The sequence below is a fragment of the Myripristis murdjan genome, chromosome 10 (assembly GCF_902150065.1).
Source record: "Myripristis murdjan chromosome 10, fMyrMur1.1, whole genome shotgun sequence".
In the NCBI taxonomy this organism is placed as follows: Eukaryota; Metazoa; Chordata; class Actinopteri; order Holocentriformes; family Holocentridae; genus Myripristis; species Myripristis murdjan.
The window spans coordinates 27,372,802-27,390,740 of record NC_043989.1 but is presented as its reverse complement, the minus strand read 5'-3'; the positions used below and the strand labels follow the sequence as shown (position 1 = coordinate 27,390,740).

The 17,939-nt window shown below is 43.4% G+C and overlaps 2 protein-coding genes across 2 annotated transcripts; one reads left to right on the top strand and one right to left on the bottom strand.

Annotated features, from left to right (window-relative positions):
• Positions 1–4,214: 4,214 nt before the first annotated feature.
• LOC115366076 (nucleolar protein dao-5) lies at positions 4,215–10,029 on the bottom strand. Its single transcript, XM_030061308.1, has 6 exons — positions 8,358–10,029; positions 8,110–8,258; positions 7,098–7,521; positions 6,713–6,854; positions 6,368–6,573; positions 4,215–6,096 (listed from the first exon to the last, which is right to left on the bottom strand). Exons 1-6 carry the CDS (start codon positions 9,483–9,485, stop codon positions 5,842–5,844), a joined length of 2,304 nt encoding a protein of 767 aa, XP_029917168.1. The 5' UTR covers positions 9,486–10,029; the 3' UTR covers positions 4,215–5,841.
• Positions 10,030–11,247: 1,218 nt separating this feature from the next.
• rad9a (RAD9 checkpoint clamp component A) lies at positions 11,248–17,244 on the top strand. The gene is made up of 12 exons (XM_030061763.1): positions 11,248–11,541; positions 11,698–11,768; positions 11,895–11,968; positions 12,074–12,122; positions 12,236–12,350; positions 13,099–13,198; positions 13,968–14,074; positions 14,498–14,604; positions 14,764–14,828; positions 14,917–15,015; positions 15,872–16,115; positions 16,710–17,244. The coding sequence occupies exons 1-12, from the start codon at positions 11,508–11,510 to the stop codon at positions 16,830–16,832; spliced, it is 1,188 nt and encodes a 395-aa protein (XP_029917623.1). The 5' UTR covers positions 11,248–11,507; the 3' UTR covers positions 16,833–17,244.
• Positions 17,245–17,939: the final 695 nt, after the last annotated feature.

The window sequence follows — 17,939 nt, the reverse complement described above, 5'->3', positions numbered from 1 at the left end:
TCTGTCCACTGGATTTGATTGGGACACTGGGATCCAATTAGGTCTGGAAGTGGAGCCTCCCTGGTAGAGAGTTGCAGTTTGGGGTGATGATAGAAGCTCGACATGCCCGGAAAGCACTGGAGTTGCTTCCTTGTCCCTGACCCGAAGAGGCAAAGATGCACTTTGATGGGTTTACAGTCAACTTGGCAGAGTGGAAATGATCCAAGAGAGCATGCAGATGTTCCAGATGTTCCTTCCAGGTGGTACTGTTGTAACAATCACAACAATCAACTCTCAGTGGAGAACTTAACGGACCAAAAGATGTTCTTTCAATAAACAGTTTTATTAAATCTATGGGAACAGTTTGCACTTAATTACATTTGTGGTGTCTCTCAGAATGTCCACAATGTCTATAAAAAAAACAGTCCCCAGGCAAAAATCCCTTTCAAATTGCAAAAATATAACTCAAAAACAGCAGTGCATTGCAAAAAAGGAAAGCAAACAAAAATGTCTCGATCTCACCAACAGATATCCAGGAAATGGAGGAGTGGATGAAAGTCCATACAGATGCTGTAGAATACAGCTTTTGCTCTTGCTTTGAGGTATTCAGCTCAGGGGAACCTTTCCCTTGGGCATGGCTGATCTTCTTGAACTAAGAGTCATTCTATTAATTTAACACATCTTAAATCAGATCTGCTCTCACTGCTCCCTGGTTTTCTCTCTCTGCTCCCTCTTTTTTCTTCCCTCACGCCCCAAACATTCCTTCAATTTCATAGCTCCCTCTCTTTGTTCATCCAGCCCCACCCACATAGGAAACCACCAATAAGCACTTGCACGACCATATATGAACACTACGTATACCTTATCTGTGGGCCAGGATTACACACAGGAATCACATCAGGTAGATCTAACCCAAGGCTTTAACATTTAGATCAACCCATTAAACCACTGATCTCACGCCGGTGTTGATGCCACACTGTAATGACAATGCCATCAAGATGTGCTGCAGCAAAACTGGAAAAAGAACCAGGTCCATGAGCCTCTGGAAGGTCGCTGGAGCATTGTGCAAACCAAATGGCAGGGCCGTGAACTGGAGGAGAACCTGGTGTCCTGAAGGCTGTCAGCTCACTCGACTGCTCAGTGAGTGGAACCTGCCAGTAACCCAGGTCCCTGAAGTCAATGCAGAACCTAATGCGGCCATCTTTCTTTGGCACCAGGACCACTGGATTACACCGCTTGCTTTATGAGGTCTTGATGATCCCCAAGGACAGCATCAGATCAACCCTGTTGCTTAGCAGATCCAACTGGTGCTCAGGGATCTTGAAACTAAGTCCTGTAACTTCTCACAAAAGCACTTTCTCTAAAAACGTCATGTTCAACAATGTTTGTCTTCCCAAGGTTTTTCCTGAAATTCTTCCCAATTCCAGACTGATCTCACCTCAGGCTGTTTGTCTTCTGAGAGATGGCTGAGGCCAAATCTCTCTCAGCAGTGAGAGAGGTCCTCATGCTTGCCTGTATAAAAACTCAAAGAGAAGGTATGCAGTCACTGATCCGACTACTGACTACTAAGAAAAATAGACACAGGTAATACAAGTTATTTGTTTATTTATTGACATTTCTGACAGTCATTTAATTCACAGGCTTTTACTGATGCAAAGTACTACACACGTCAAACTGATCATGTCATCGGTAATAGTTTTGCCTGTTTTACAGCCTTTGTCCAGTAGAGGGCTTACTGGGAAAATGAAGAGCAGAAATGAACCCTTCAGTGAACTAGTTTGATAGAAAGCATCAGTGCCTCATGAAGCTTCTTTTCATCATCACAAGCAGTGAGCCAATGAGGAAGCAGGAGTTATAGATGAAAAAATTGGTTTTTATTTACCTAAAAGATGCAAAACCATCATAAACAAAGAATTTAATTAATAACTAGGCCTATAAAAGAGGTCAACAAAACCCACAGTGTAAAAAAAAGTGTGCACTTCATGTAAAACAATGTAAGGTTACAAGCAAATAAGCACACTCCAAATCAAACAAAGTGTGCGATGTTAATTGTTTGGGTGTGGATGACTGCAAATGAAATGGAGCTGTGCAGATAGCAAACTAGTGATGTGAGAGAGTCTGACTTGGGATAATAACACCATGTGTGGCTGTGGCAATCACAGCATCTTCTCAGTTTGAGCTCTATGCGGATTCCATTCAGATGGCCTGTGTCTTGTTTTGCTTAGCAAGAGATTCATCATGTCTCTTCCGGATGACAGGGTCCTATTGGCTGTAATATACAGACAAATTACAGGGAAAGTCTAGCTGACTGAAGGATTCATGACAAACTGAAGGCTGGGTTCTGGAGTTCTAGGATGAACTTTGGTGAGTTCCTTTGTCATGAAGCAGGTCCAATCAACACCTTAGATAGCCAGTTACACAAAAATAAAGAACCAGGGTGCCTCGGTAGCTCATCTGGTAAATCACAAACAACGAAGCTGAGTCCTGACCATAGCAGCCTTGGTTCAAATCTGAGCCCAAGCCATTTGCTGCATGTGATCCCCTCTGTTTTTCCTGTCTCTATCTCCTGTAACTATCAAATAATAGAAATATGAAAAAAGCAGAAATATGAAAAAAAATCTTTAAAAATAAAGGACCATTTTAAGTCATCTTTATAGTTTCAATGCAACTGTGCATGGTCTCTTCTTGATTTAGAGTGCCACCATACACGTGACTTCAGTAGTCCCATAATGGTTTGATACAAGCAAAAATAAAAGTTTTTGTTTTCCATGTCCATTTCAGTCACTGAACTTCAGCCAATTTAACAAGTCATCTGAAACCCATCCAGAATGCATTTTCCACCCTGCTCAACTAAACACCATTTAAAAAACAACAACACAAACATCTTGTGTTATAATGGCTTCACATCCATCCAGTAATGTTCAACACACTCAAAATGTGTACTGCATTAAAGCTGTTTAGAGGGCCTTTTCAATCTCAAATTGAGTTGATTTAAGTTGCAGATCCAGAATGGTTGTAATATACAGTTTACATTATACTACTTATGAAACCATGGACCTTTCACTCACTGTCAATAGTAAGATTGTAATCCTTGCCATGTATTTACTGCTTGTTAAAGCTACAGACATAAAACTTTAAAGCCACAAATGAAATGAAAAATTACATAAAATTTTCAACTCGGCAGCTTGTTTTCCATGCCAGAATATTTAACTATTTAACAATAAATGGCAAAAAAACAACAACTTTTTTATATATTTATACTGCACCAGTAGGCATGAATAAAATTTGAAAAATTTTAACCAATAAAAACATCGCATTTTTGAGCAAACGCGCCCCTCTGATCAAATAAAATGGCCTTTCCCCTCCTGATTGCCCATTGTTTCACACTTTTCAAAGATACATCTCTTTGTGTTATGTCCCGCCCACAAATACTGTTTCATTGTGGTGTAAAACAAATTACATGGAACTGGAAATTAGATGAACTGAGATATTTTGGTATAAACAGTCTTAGAAATCCATACTACCTCCAAACCAAAGGAAAATGTAGACATGTATAATGTATTAAACCTGCATGTCCATACATCTGAATTTCTCCATATCGTTCCTTCTTTATTGCAGATTTGCTGTGGAATTTGTTTGATGTTGAATGTTTGTGGGGAAAAGGGAGTTTGCTCAAAGAGAAGCACTGATGAGCCTCTTAATGGCATAAACCATGCCAATATTGACGTGCTTATGTGAGGTGTGTGTGTGTGTGTGTGTGTTGGGGGTAGGAGGTAAATGAGCGTGTGGCTTGTGGTTTCCAAATGGGCCATTATTAGTCCATTTCTGGGAGATGGCATAGGAGATGATACTGTATGGACTAATGGACTAAGGAAGATCAGTGTCACACAGGAAGATACCGACTGAGCGTGTAGCTGTGTGTTGTCAGAGGCAAGAAAGAGACAACACTGTGAATGTCATTCCCTGTTTCTTTCTCTCTTTGCTTTACCTTTTAACCCCCATCACAGTAAATTACAGTCCAAACTCAGAGGAAAATCCTTCTTATTCTATCATTGTGTCGTTCGACCCGACACCACACAATTCCATCTGCTGTGCCCCCTCCTCTCATTGTAGACTCTGACCCGGGGCACTAATAGATCCCTTAAAGAGCCTCTTAATGGCCCCGACAGTTATTTATGAGACGAGAGAGCTGTGAAGTGAGGACACAGAGGAATTGACAGCATTTAGCCGTGAGGACTGATGTACTAATTTAATCACACAAAAGTCAATATTACACATTTAAAGGAAATGGCAGAGTATGATACACAGTGGCACAAAGCTCTCTAGCTCAGAAATCATCTGGAGACTGAGAGGACTAACAGAGTTTTTTCCAAACTCTCGAACTAACTAACTAAAACAACAGTCAGTGACTTGGCAGCTCTTTGATATGCATGTGGGTGCAAAAACAGAAATAATTTGCCAGCTTATATGACTTTTCCTTCAGAAGATATAATAAATTAAGATGGGACAATGAAGGCAGCTGAGGTGGATTTGACCTTGTCTAGATCATCTTCATTTCTTCATAAATACCCAGGTGTTGAGCATAACACCTGGGAGCTGTAACTTAAGCTTTTGCCTGTCCCTTGCAGATTCACTTACTTCCCATGCATCTACAGGGAGGCACCACTGTAGGTGGTTTAGGTTGAAAACTAGAATGGAGGTCACTTATTTCTGTGCCATCAACACTGGCACTGCACTTCCCCAGTGGCCTGGAATTATGTGTACAATAGAGGCCAAAATTGATAATCCTCTGAAGAACATTATGAAGAGGAGAGGCCCGTTCAGGATGGCACTGTAGCTGGAGTAGCTCAGTGCCCATTAGCCTCCTTTTAGCTCTCAGACAGGGCCTCACCAGCTGAACAATGAGGAGCAAAAACCACTGACAGTCAGCCACAGCTTCGCCTTCCAGCCAGTGTCTCTTCCATCTACAGGCTCTGCCAGAATGGAGGCAGGCAGATGCGACTAGTGCCAGACAGGGAGCCATTACCAAGAGACAGATGATGCAGAGCGGGAGACAGGAACTGTACAGTGGAACCGCACAGTCGTCTGCTGCTGCGCCCTCTGAGATTCAGGAGGACAAGGCAACAGTTTGGGGGAAATCTCCAAAAGATGGCAGAGGGATGTTAGCTGATTCAGGCACTGGATGTGACCTGATTAGATGAAAAAAAGAGCTGGAAAAGGCAGGAAAAAAACTACTTTTTGAGATTAGAGATTTGGGCTTTTTGCTATATTGAACCGCTCGACCAGCCAGGGCTAATCTAAGTGCTTAGTCGCCAATAGAAGGTAGTTGTGCAGGAAAATGTTGTGAATGTGAGGCAGGGCGTTGCTGCTTGAATTAAGGTTGAAAACTTCAGAGTTTGGAGCCTGAATGTCAAAGAAAATCAATAAACATATGCAGTTCTTTGCCATTTTGTTTTGGCTCTGTGTATGAAATCCAGACAAGAGCTAATGAATTAATAGATACACTTAGGTGCTCTCATGTCCAAGGAGAAACCAAGGCAAGAAACAATGATCACACTGCAAATAAATAGTCATTTTTACATGGTATTCAATCTAGAATTGAGTCTTTAAAATGTGAAAAAAAATCTCTTTGTTGGGTGAGATAATTTCACTTGTTTTTAATTCAATTCCTTTTTTTATATTTTCTTGGGTCAAGTTGTTTCAGTGCTCCAGGAGTGATCTGCCCTATTTGAAAATCACGTCCTCCCTATAGTGAAACTATCTCCCCTCTGTGGCAGATTTGCTGAGGAAAACAAGTCTTTGAGGCTCAGTACTCAGCCAAATGACTTGTGGAGTTGGATATTTGTTGCAGTTTGTTTGTGGTCAATGTCTGAGCTTCCTCCCCGTCTTTCTCCTCTTCAGGGCAAGTATCCAGGCAGGGAGTGCGGGCCGCGGTGCCGGTGCCACCTCCTCCTCCATCGCTGTCTGCTCCATCTCAGCCTCCTCCTCCTCTACCACCGACTCCTCTTCTGTCCCAGAATCCTCCTCTGAGTCGGCACCATCCAGATCCAGCTCTACGGCTGGTATGCTAATCACCTCCTCTGCGAAACGAACCCGCCGTGTCTCCTCAACTCGCCTCTGACCCAGAGAAGATGAGCAAGAAAGACGTACAGAAAATGGAAAACACATAAAGATATTAAAGCCAATTACACAAAAATATTAGCTGATAACTTTTAAACAAAGTTTCACTCTCATTTCAGCAATCATAAGAGTACATGTCACTTTATTCACATTTAACATGTCCACTTCATCAGTATCAGCAATCCTGTCTAGCTGCATTTTTTTTTCACACCACAGGGAGGCGCTGTGATACAAAGGACGTTGTACCCTAGAATGCCCAGATACTTACCTTTTTTGGGACGGTCTCCATTAACAAGGAGGACTCTGAGTCCTGAGATATGGAGTGTTTGAGCACGCTGCGGGGTGCACGAACAGGAGGAGTAGAGGAAGATGGGGAGGGAAGAGAAGACTTGATGGGATGTAATGTGAAGACATTCTCCTCTGTTGGCGTTTCTGTCTCATGACCGGCTGCTCTCGGAGAAGACTGGGACTCATCTGCGAGACAAGAGAGACAACAGAGAGAATTGTCTTTCACATTTTTTAAAAAAACGATCCAACTCAAATGCACCATATGCCACTGCCCAGACGCTGACTTTTTAGCCAGAATGTGGAGAGAGTGTTAGTTTGGTCTGACCTGTCTCTGCTTCTTTTTTGTCTCTTGTCTCCCCTTCCTCTGCTTGCAGCCACTCTCCTCCCTTCTCCTGCGAATGATGCGCTCTCTTCCTGTTGAGGAGGACTCTGCTCTTCAAGGCCAAATTGTCCAAAACATCTGCAGGCTGCGAGGAAAAACAAACAGCAAGCAAAGTGTTGAACTCAGTTACAAACCTGTAAAAGTGACATGGAACTTTTTACAGGTAAAAATCTGTCGCAAAAGGATAAAGTTTATAAAAAGTTATAAATGTTTTTATGGGTTGGTCTTTAATAATCCAGTCATTTTACTAACTTGGCCTGCAGAAATGATCATTTTGATGAAGGAATGTTCTTTGGAATGGCCCGTTAGTGGCTGGTTGATACCTTACCTTTTTATAGGTAACAGCTTCTTGATCTTTATGTTCCACTCCCTTTCCGCTCTCTTCTGACTCCATGTCTGCTTGGGTGTGACTGTGCTCCATTGGTTCTGAAATGTCCATTCTGGCAGGCACGGAGACATCAGCTGATACCGGTGCCATGCTGAAACCTGAAACTTGGGTTGACTCACTTCCCCTGAAGCTCCAGTGGTTGTTCACACCTGCTGGTTGGTTCGGGATCACTGGTGACTGGGCCCCATTTTGGCCTTGAGGGCTCAAAGTGCTTTCTGGCTTGCTTGATGGCTGTTCTGATGATCTCTGATTGGTTGAGAAGGCTGGCAGGGCAGGATTTAGGAATTTTGCCCACTCTTGACCTGTGAGGATCTCCTCCATCAGGCTGAAGGGCCCCAGGCTGAACTCAAAGTCGCTGATGGATCTGTGACACAACATGAGATTTGCTAAACTCAGTGCATTACACATACATACATACACAACTGTGAACTTTTGTGGATGATTCTCTGACTGCGTAAGGGTATGTGTGAGCTTGTCTCCTTATAAGGAGTGAAAGCCTCATGAGCCCATTAAAACATTCATGTCATTGTTCCCATAATATAAAATAACTCAGTCTGAGTGCCAGGGTGAAGACAGAGGGCTGGTGACAGCCTCTATGAGTGACAGGGGTGTGTTTGTCACATCAGACCAGAGAGAGAGAGGGAGAGAGAGAGAGAGAGAGAGAGAGAGAGAGGAGGGGTGCGGTAGGCAATATCATCATATCATTATCGTCAATATTGCAGTTATGTGTGGTAACCTCTCACAGATTCCACACATATCTTCCTCATGTTGCTGGGAGGCTTACAGTCGTATCAAAGCCTGTGTGAACCTTTCAGGTGGTTAACCAAAGTTATACCTGTATGTGTTCAAGTGTTCACATGTTCACATGTTCACATGTTCACATGTTCACATGTTCTGCTTCTCTGAGGCTGGTTTGAGAACATTTATATATGTATATTTTCTGGCTGATTACCTGATCTGACTCTCTGCGGTGCAGTCCTCTGAGAGTGTGGGGCTATCAGCGGGATCAGTCCTGTCTACTGAATCCTGGGTCCTTTCCCCCTGTTTGGTTGTCATGTTGATGGGATTTTCTGCAGCTGGTGGCTGGCTTGGAGCTGGAAACTGTAGAGAACATAAGTCTTTCAATGTTGCACTTCAATTTAAAGACATCTTTCAATTTTGACAAATATAAGGTCAACAGAACTACAGAACACTACTCACTTCAAACTCTTTTCCATTCTTCATCTCAACTCTCCCTCCAGCTTCTTCTCTTTTTTTCCCCAAACTTGAGCGCCTCTCCGCCCATCTCATTTTGATCTTCTGTGTCCACCTCGTTTTAGTCTCAAAGGTTTTTTTGGGTTGCTTTTCTGAGGTGCCGTTCACTGTCTTTTGGCTCGCCGAGACAACCTCTGTGTCTTTGCTACCTCCATTTTCCACCAGCAACGTTTTCTCGTCTTCACTCCCTGTGCCTGGACTTGTCTCTGTGGCCTTCAAGGACCAAACATACACTCTGGGTGTAAATCCCTGGACCGAAGTGGGAGAGCCATCTTGGGCCTCACTCTGCTGTGGGCTTCCAGAGGTCAAAGGTGAAGCATCAGGGAGTGAACCTTGATCGTCATAGACATTTGTGACAGCATCCGTCACTGAAAGGTTTTCACAGGGGATGCATTTTTTCATTGCAGAATTGCCATTCCCCTCCTTTTCCCTTTGTATCTCATCTTCTGTCCCCTCAGACAAAGTGACATCAGCATCCTTAAGTGGTTTTGCAGGAAACAGCTGCTGTCCCGTTGGGCTGAGCGCCGGCAAATCAGCCTGTCCCGAGCCCCTGTTCTCACCCCTATCAGTATCACTGTTGTCTTTATAGGAGGGGGAGGAAATGAGTCTCGGAGAAGAAGCCATTGTTTCCTGTCCCCTGTCTATTTGACCACCATGGCTTGGTTGCTGTCCCTCCCTGCCTCTGGGACTGCTTTCCAAGTTGCCGTCCCACGCAGGGATCCCGAATTCCTGCCTAGAATCCCACTTCCTCCCCTCATGCCCCTTTTGGGGGTTGCCATTATTAATGAGTACCCCTCTGCCCTCTTCTATTGGCTCTTTGATGATGTCATCAGTCTGAGCCGACTCTGCCGCAGCTGTCCCAAACCCGTTTACAGAGATGCTGTTTACTCTGGCAACAGCCTGGAGGCTGGGAGATCCTTTCAGTCCGTTCTGCCCCCAGGTGGGAGCAGCGGTGTCAGGCCTGGGGGGGTGCAGGCCTCCCAAGCGCTCCGTGCCCGGCTGGAGCTTCAGTCGCTGCAGCATGGACTGCAGAAGGGCCTGGGTGTCTGTCGTGGAGCCGCCTGACTGAGACATCCAGGAGTTTTACTGGGACGGGTCTAACTACTGTATATCAAATCCAAAAGTCACACAGAAACACATTGGCAATGAGGGCACAGGAATGCCGCTGGGTAAATGTGAGTATTTACAAGAAGACTTGAGACTGTATGACACCTGGAATTACTTCTGTGTGAGGGTCTTCTGTGCAATAAGATATCACCCCTTTGTCCAAGAAAAGAATCCTTTTTTCCTCAAAAGCATGGAAAGGTTTTCTTTCTTCTTAATGCTCCAGATGGTTCCCATGATCACCGTTTACACAGCTTGCTTTTAAATATTCTCAAGATATTAAGACTTTTACCTTCCTCAGCAAGGTATTCTTTGTTTTTCTGTGTGTATTTTGCTCCTTCTCACAGATGATCCTTTGCAATACCACGTCCACTCCTCTGTGATATGGAAAAAAAAGTTTCAACACTCTCTCTCCTATTACATCCAAAACTCAGCTGTGCAGAAAAGCAGACTGAGCTAACTCTGACTTCCCCCCGTTCAGTTTTGCCTTCAAAGTTCTGTCCAAGACTCTCGACAGATCCCTCCAGGTTTTGTGTACAAAGGTTTCTCAGTCCCACCTCTTAAGCGACAGTCATTTACATCATGAGAGAGAAAGACGGGAGGAGAGACAGTAGAGCAGCGTTCCTCAGAGTTGACACGCACAAAGGCAGCACAACAAGAAAGACCAGTGAGGCTAGATAACTTTGCACTGACAGTGTATTTCTCTATCTCTTTCTGCTGCCCTCCCTTCCTAGTTCTCTCTGTCTGCCCTGACATATTGCTGCACACACCCTCTGGCTCTCCACTGTGGCCCGTGGTGCGGTCATCACAGGGCGTTTTGGTGGCAATAATTGCTATTTATATGCCTGTGGTTTAAGGCTGAAGCGAATGAAACTGCCTCCCAGGGGCTGCACAGCTCCATTTGTAGCAAGTCTGGCAACTCTTTTGTCTTCTTTATTTTTCTGCCAGACCAAAAATGTGAATATGTCTACACTTGTGTGTTGAAAACATAACATTAAAAAAAAAAAAAAAAAAAATCCCATTTTTATGATGGAGCATGATTACTCCAATGCCACTATACCACACTTTACACGTCTCAAGAAGGTGCATCCCAACTCTATATGCACCCATCTGTGTAGACCGGTTTATCCATTAGGTAAAGTCCCCCCCCACACACACCCCCCCCTTTAATAGAGTTATGAACTCCAAAATAAGAGCCCTGTTTCAGGACAACATGGATTCTACTGCTACAGCAACATTTTATTGGAATTATTTTGTTATTAATATTGACTAGATTTTTTTTTTGTCCTTACCACAAAATTTCCTCTAATAAATAACCTTGTCTCATTTAAACCGATCCACACATTGTATGCAAAAAATAAATAAATAAATAAATAAAGATTTACACAATAAATAAATAAATAAATAAATAAATACATGAGTGGAGAACAGCGTCAAGTTTGTTTAACATTCCCAATTTTTCCGCAAATGTTTTGATGTTAAAACATATTTTACCACAATTGAAAATTTTAAACTCAGAAGTCACAATTGCCAAAAAATATTAAATTACTCACACATTTCAGATTTACTCCAATTAGTTAACAGACCCTACAGGTTTATTTGTTTGTTTGTTTGTTTGTTTCTTCCTTTCATTCTCTGTACGTGTGGTTACTTCAGACGTCCACTGCGCATGCTTACCCCCCAAACCACGCCTACAAGACTACGCGGCTCTCTGATTGGTGGAGAGTGCGGAAACGCGTTATGGCGGCGTAAACAAGGCGAGTGTGCTGTCGGAAGCGGCGCGCACCACTGTGTTTTCAATGCGTTTTTGTTACATGGAGGGTAAAACCGTAACAAATTAAAATATAATAAAGTATGTTTGTGTTTTAGGGAACCCAGCTTGGCGTCCAAACGTCATAACTCCGGCGTAAAGGGCAGCAGCCGCTAGTTTCGGCTAACTTTTAGCCTTAGTTGGCTAACGAAAAAACGAAAAAGTTGTCAAAAAGGGGCAAAATGGACTGCGTCGTCACTGGAGGAAATGTGAAAGGTAACATTTTCCACTGTTGCAAGACGTCACAACATCAGTGAAGGTGCTGGTTTAGCTGTCATGATGACTGTGTGTGTGTGTGTGTGTGTGTGTGTGTGTGTGTGTGTGTGTGTGTGTGTGTGTGTGTGTGTGTGTGTGTGTGTGTGTACTGTCCAGTGCTGGCCAAAGCGATCCACTCGCTGTCCAGGATAGGTGATGAGCTCTACTTGGAGCCTCAGGAGGACGGGGTAAGCTGCCCTGCATGTTGACTTTTGTTTTGCTGTGTTGTTTTCTGTTGATGCTGCCGTCACATCACTGTACATTGACTATAATGTCTAACTCTGTTTCTCATTGGTCTCTGCTCTGTCTTGCAGCTGGCCCTGCGGTCTGTAAACTCCTCTCGATCTGCATACGCGTGCTTCCTCTTCGCACCGCTCTTCTTCAGCAGGTACAGCTCCTGTGTGTTTGCTCATGCACACCATCTGAGTGTGTGAGTCCGCGGTCTTTTCTGTGGCCCTGGTATCAAACTACCATCCCTCTTGTCTTTCTGCAGGTACAGCACCCCCAGTGGACATGCCTTTCGCTGCAAGATGGCAATCAAGGTGTGTTGAGAGAAAGGAAGGAGCGATGGTTTCTTTATTGGTTTGAATATTTTCTACTTGCGTTTTTTTTTTTTCTTCTCATATGTCTTCCTCTCCCTCCCTGTGTGAGTCAGAGTGTGCAGGCAGTTTTCAGGTCCCTGGCCTCGCTGGAGAAGACAGTAGAGAAGTGTCACATCGAGCTGGATGGGCAGAAGAACCGCCTCACATTTGCGCTGCACTGTAAATATGGTGCGGACACTCCACTTTCCTCAGTTTATTTGGACGCCTTTATTGTCCGGTTTAGATATTAGGGATGGGAATCAGCAGTGACCACCCCATGTGTAAAGTTAGGACAAAGTTTCGATTCAGGGTCAGTATAGTGTTAGCACCCGATTCTTTTGTTGAATGCCCAAGGACAGACCGGAGTCAATCTTCAGCTCTCAGATATAATATTTATTTGGTCACATATAAAGCAGGGCAGCGCTGGTCTCAGTGTGACAGAGCTGTCGCAGGATCTCAGTCAGAATGAGCCTCGATATTAGGAAATGATACACATTTATGTTCTTGGGCTTGGGCCTGCCCCGTACATAGGTTGGACTTAAACGCAACCGAGAATAATTGGCCAGTTACCCGGACATGGACAGGCCAACCACTGTCCATGCCTTGTTTCTGGAATGTGTGATGCTATGTGTGTGAATGTTGACTGGGCGTGTATCTAATGCAACAGACCTAAATAACAAGATAGAGAAAATACATCTGGCTTTTGCTTTGTCTGTCCTCTGCTTAGCAGCCAAGCTGCCCTGAACTATGTAATACATTGGATAATGCAAGAAACATGAACTATAAGGCCAATTATAACAATAGCAATATAGAAATTGTGATTTGTAACTATCCCTGCTAGATGTACCGCTTGACTGAAAGCATTACATAACACTAACAGTGACAACAATCTGCAGTCTAAGAGCCGTTGTTGTGTTTGCGTGTCTGTGCTCTGCAGGACTACTGAAGACACACAACCTGTCTTTCCAGGACAGCGAGAGCTTACAGGCTGTGTTTGATAAGGACAGCTGTGCCAACACACTCCGAGTCCAACCCAGGTCTGTAAAAAATTGTCTGTTATGAACAACAAATAACATACTCTTTTATCTTCTTTGTTAGTACTCATTGGGTTTTAACTAGTACGGCTTTTTTTTTTTCAAGTAAATAACCACTTACATGAACAGAAAGTTCAGTGTAATTTATTATTGTCAGGGTGGAAAAGCTTCTGATACATTTAGACATTTGTCTTTTCAATGTGACTTTGTGGTCGTGTGCGCTAGATGGGAACTTAGCTGTGTCCACGTGTGTGTGTCCAGATGTGACACTTAAATGCGACCCACTTGATTGGATACAAACTGTGTGTGATTGGATATATTCCCAGATATATTCCACCATATGTATTGAAAAAAATTGTCTAGATTGTACCCACATGCTTTCCACACCTAACTGAGATCTCAACTCAATGTGAGCCAGGCGACCTCAGCATGCGAGCGTACAGACTTGACGATTAATGCATTATCGCATGGCAAAAGTCTTATTGAAAAGACAAGTGTAACTATGTGACCAAACGTAACTGCAGTATGAAGTGATTGGGGAAGAATTCATTTGCAAGACACATTATTGGTCTAGTAAATAAAATGTACAAAGAAAATGAACTACCTTGACATATTTTACAGTGTCCTTTAATACAGCTGTGGCTAAGGAGGAACCTCCAATACATCCGCAGTGGATGACTCTTACTGATAGCCAGTATTTCATAAAAAGCTGGTGCTGGCTCTATATATTGTCATAAAGTGGTTCCTGCAGCTCAGCCTGTTTGCTCCGCAGGGTGCTGGTGGACACGGTGGTGCACTTCCCTCTGTCTCTGGAGGAAGTGACCGTGTCTTTGAGTGACGAGCGAGTGTGGTTCCGCAACCATGTGGAGGATGAAGCAGGTAACAGCGTTTCCTTTAAGGCATTTTTTTAAAAAAATTGTTGCAAATTTATCACAGCAGATACATTTTGTGACACTGTGACACCGATTTTTGCTGAGATGAGCACTGAATAGCACAAAAACATAAGGGAGACCTTTTTAATTTTGCTTTGCAGATCCTTTTGCACAATCCATATCTCAGATGTTGCAGTGCTTAAACATCATTCTCAAACTTCTCTGCCTCTTGGTGTCTGTGAAATTTCTACGTGCATTGCAGTTGTACCATTGTCAGTCATTCAGTGTGAAACAACCTTAATGTGCAACTGAGCTGTTATTTATTTGTAGAAAAAAAAATCAAAACTATAATCCCCATACTATTTCCCTTCCCTCTCTGATGCCATTATTTGTTTCTTTGTCCTTCTTTATCTCCGTCTCTCCCTCTCAGAGCAGTCCAAGGCCATGCTGACAGAGATGTGTCTGGCCTCAGATGAGTTTGACCACTTTGCCGTTCAAGCTCAAAACAGCATCACATTCTGTCTGAAGGAGCTACGGGTGAGACGGAGGGAGGGAGCGAGGGATGATAGATTCAAAGAGACAGGGTGGGAGAGAGAAGTCCTATGAAGGCATGGACACTAATGAAGGAAGGGCAAGAGCAAATTGTACGCAGCATTGGTTTGACTGCTAATTGATTTCCTGTCATCTTCCCTCCAGGGCTTGTTGGTGTTTGCAGAGTCTACTGGTCTCCCCATCTCTATGTACTTTGACGAGCCAGGCAGGTAAAGCTGCTCACATACAGATTGTTTGTTATTCAGTCAACATTGTAGAATGACAAGTACAATTTGTGTGTGTGTGTCTGTGTCTCAGTCCTGTGGTGCTGTCAGTAACAGACAGTGTTCTGGAGGTGAATTTCGTGCTGGCCACGCTTTCCGATGATCCCAGTCTCCGTAAAAACAACACCAAACGGTAACTAGCCCTCATATCAGAGATGATTCTGTTACTGAGATTGTGTAGTATGCTCTGTTTTTTTTTTTTTTTAATTACTGTATTTATGCAGCTTTTTACTATTAATAGACAACAATACATTTGCATAATCTAAAAAAAAAAAGAAAGATATGTACAGAGAAATAAGGCATACCAGGGAAAAAAGCAAAACCAGCAACAACATCCACATCTGAAATAGACAGATCACAGAAAAACAAAACAAAACAAAACAGAACACGTGTATCATAGTGTATTTAAGCATGGATAGGACAGACCAGCCTTAGAAGTATGAGTTCATAGCTCCAGGCCACGTAAAGTAGGCACATTGTACATGAATGAGTCCCAGGCTTTGTACAATCTCTTAATGGAACCATTGTGGGTGCATCTGAGTTTTTTCCAGCTTGATATTCTGCATCTTACTGTGTCTGATCCGCTGGCTGTATGACAGAGGGGTTACATCCTTCCATTGCAATGAAACTATGAGTGTGTAGCTAATAGAGCAAAAGGCAATGACCTGTGAATGAGCAGGGAGATTGGAACCATCTGGAGCTGAGAATAGACCGAAAATAACAATCGTAGGAGAAGGCTTAATATTACAGCTGTAAGTCTTAGAATTGAAAAAAAAAATGACCTGAGCATGCTGTATTTTTAAATAGTGGTTCATGTAGGACATGGCTGCTGTTGCTTTGGTCTAGCTTTGGAAATGTTAGTGAGGCTAGTTAAGATAAGATCATGGAGATGGAAGTCAAGGAGACATTTAAAAAAAAAAAAAAAAATTGTTTGTTTTTTCATTTTGTTTTGTTTTGTTCATCTATTTTTTCTCTCTTGAACCCCTCAGAGCAGCCTCACCACCCCCTCCTGATGACTTCCTGAACGATGACATGGACTCCTACCTCATCGCCATGGATACCAGCATTGCACCAGGGACCTCGGCTGCAGGTCCACCCTCGCCTCCCTCGGCTAATCATACATACTCACATCAGCCTGCTGTGGCCTGTCACAGGACGAGGCCGCACAGCGAAGACGAGGAAGAGGAGGAGGAGCAGGAGACAGATGATACAGAAAGGCCACCTAATAAAAAGGTATGTTATGGTTCAGTATAGCAGGACTAGCATATTGTTTTATGTCTTTTAAGTGGTTTTTTTTTTTTTTTTTTTAACAACGAATACAACCAGTATATTTACTTAAGCTCAGTAGGTTTATTTGTCCAACATGGGGCAACTTAAGGGACACAAATAAAGGGTTGAAACAGTCATGAAAACAGGTCATAGAGTAAACGTATCACACAATAAAAAGAGACAAGACAAAACAGATTACCACACTGGCAATTGTTCTTTTGCATATTTGTGCTTTTCAAGTACAAACCAGCATATATTTTTATTTTTTCTCTTTGCATAAGGCAGTGAATGGGTTAGTTAAAGTATTTGTGTGCTGTTAACAGTCTTCATTGCCTAGCATCATGCAAAAACCCATCATGCTGATCATATTGACATCTACAGCTCTCTATCCGAATGTGTGCACACAGCTTGCAGCCTCGGATAAATGGCTGGATGTCGCTCACAGAAACATTTTTTTTTTCATTCAACCGACTCTTATTTTTTCTGCATCACTCTCTCTTAATATTAACATGTATTTTTTGTGCATCTTCTCCCCTTTTTTCGCCCTGTCTGTCCCAGTTCCGCTCGCTGTTCTTTGGCTCAGTGTTTGCCACGGCTTCTCAGATGACCAATCAGACAGTGACCAGTCAGGAAGTGCTGGCCAGTGACAGTGAAGACGACACGCAAACGGAGTCACCGTGACCAGACACTGCTGGATGAGAGGAGAGAGACGGACTGAACTGAAAGTGTGTGTGTGTGCATAACGTTTCACACCTTGGCCAGCTTGAACCCCTTGCTCTTGATTTATGTTCAGATTTTATAAGCCTGTACAAGAGCTCTGCTGTGAATCACTTTTATTGCCCGAGCTAAAATATGCAAGGAGGGCACACACAGTGTGGAACAGGATAGTTGCTCCGACTCTATTCTGACTTTTTACTGGACAATAATAATTATGTTGGACTTCTGGGATTATGAGAAATTTGATAAATGGCACTTCCTGTTTCATTTGGCACAGAAACCATTCAATGTTTGAACAACACAGGCCGGCCAAATAAAAATTAAAAAAACATTTGAGAGTCTGAAAATAGAATTGTTTTATTTACATCCCAAAAAGTTAGACAATAATTTGTTTGTCAGAAGTAGGATTCAGCATAAGAAGCAGAGTGTCTAAGTGTCTGTGAGCCACTGTTTGCAGGATGGACGACGTCATAACTGCCTTTGTCTCTTTGCACTTGGAAACTTTTCCCCCTTGTCTGCGGTTTCTTCCTCTCCCGCTCCTTCTCCTTCTCCTTCTTCATCTCCTTCTCTCTCTTCTTCCTCAGCTTCTCCTCTTCTTTCTCCCTCCTCTCGAGCTCTCTCCGTCTCCTCCTCCTCTCCCTGGAGCTCAGTTTTTCCTCCCCCTCTTCCTCGATCGGGCTCCCCTTTCCTACTCCATCGCTGAAGTCCTGAATCAGGATTTTGGGGACTTGCATCTTAGGTGCCCCCTTTTCTTTGCTCTGTTTGGTCTGCTCGCCTCTCAGTCTGCGGAAGAGGCCAAAGCGTTTGGGGGCGTCGGGCGGGGGCCCCTGCTCCTGCTTTTCCTCACTCTGCAGTGCCACACTTCCTTTAGCACTAGCAGCCAGATTTTTGGACTGTGTTAATTTCTGGTTAGATGCTCCAGATTGGGTTGTGTCAAGGGGAGTTTCGATGGAGTCTATAGCCCCGGGATTTGTTTTCAAGTCTTGAGTTTGGGAGTCGGGGATGGACTGTGATTGGGTAGCTTGTGGAGGGGCGGTAAAAAGATCTTTGGAGAGTCTGCGAGTAAACCCA

Bases quoted from the DNA above. Each gene is read 5' to 3' on its own strand.
- rad9a (XM_030061763.1), top strand. From the start codon at position 11,508: ATGGACTGCGTCGTCACTGGAGGAAATGTGAAAG. The intron at 12,351-13,098 runs GTGCGGACACTC...TGTGCTCTGCAG, and splicing joins TGCGCTGCACTGTAAATATG to GACTACTGAAGACACACAAC. The intron at 15,016-15,871 runs GTAACTAGCCCT...TGAACCCCTCAG, and splicing joins CGTAAAAACAACACCAAACG to AGCAGCCTCACCACCCCCTC.
- LOC115366076 (XM_030061308.1), bottom strand. From the start codon at position 9,485: ATGTCTCAGTCAGGCGGCTCCACGACAGACACCCAGGCCCTTCTGCAG. The intron at 6,855-7,097 runs GTAAGGTATCAA...TTTTCCTCGCAG, and splicing joins AAGCTGTTACCTATAAAAAG to CCTGCAGATGTTTTGGACAA. The intron at 6,097-6,367 runs GTAAGTATCTGG...TCTCTGGGTCAG, and splicing joins TGGAGACCGTCCCAAAAAAG to AGGCGAGTTGAGGAGACACG.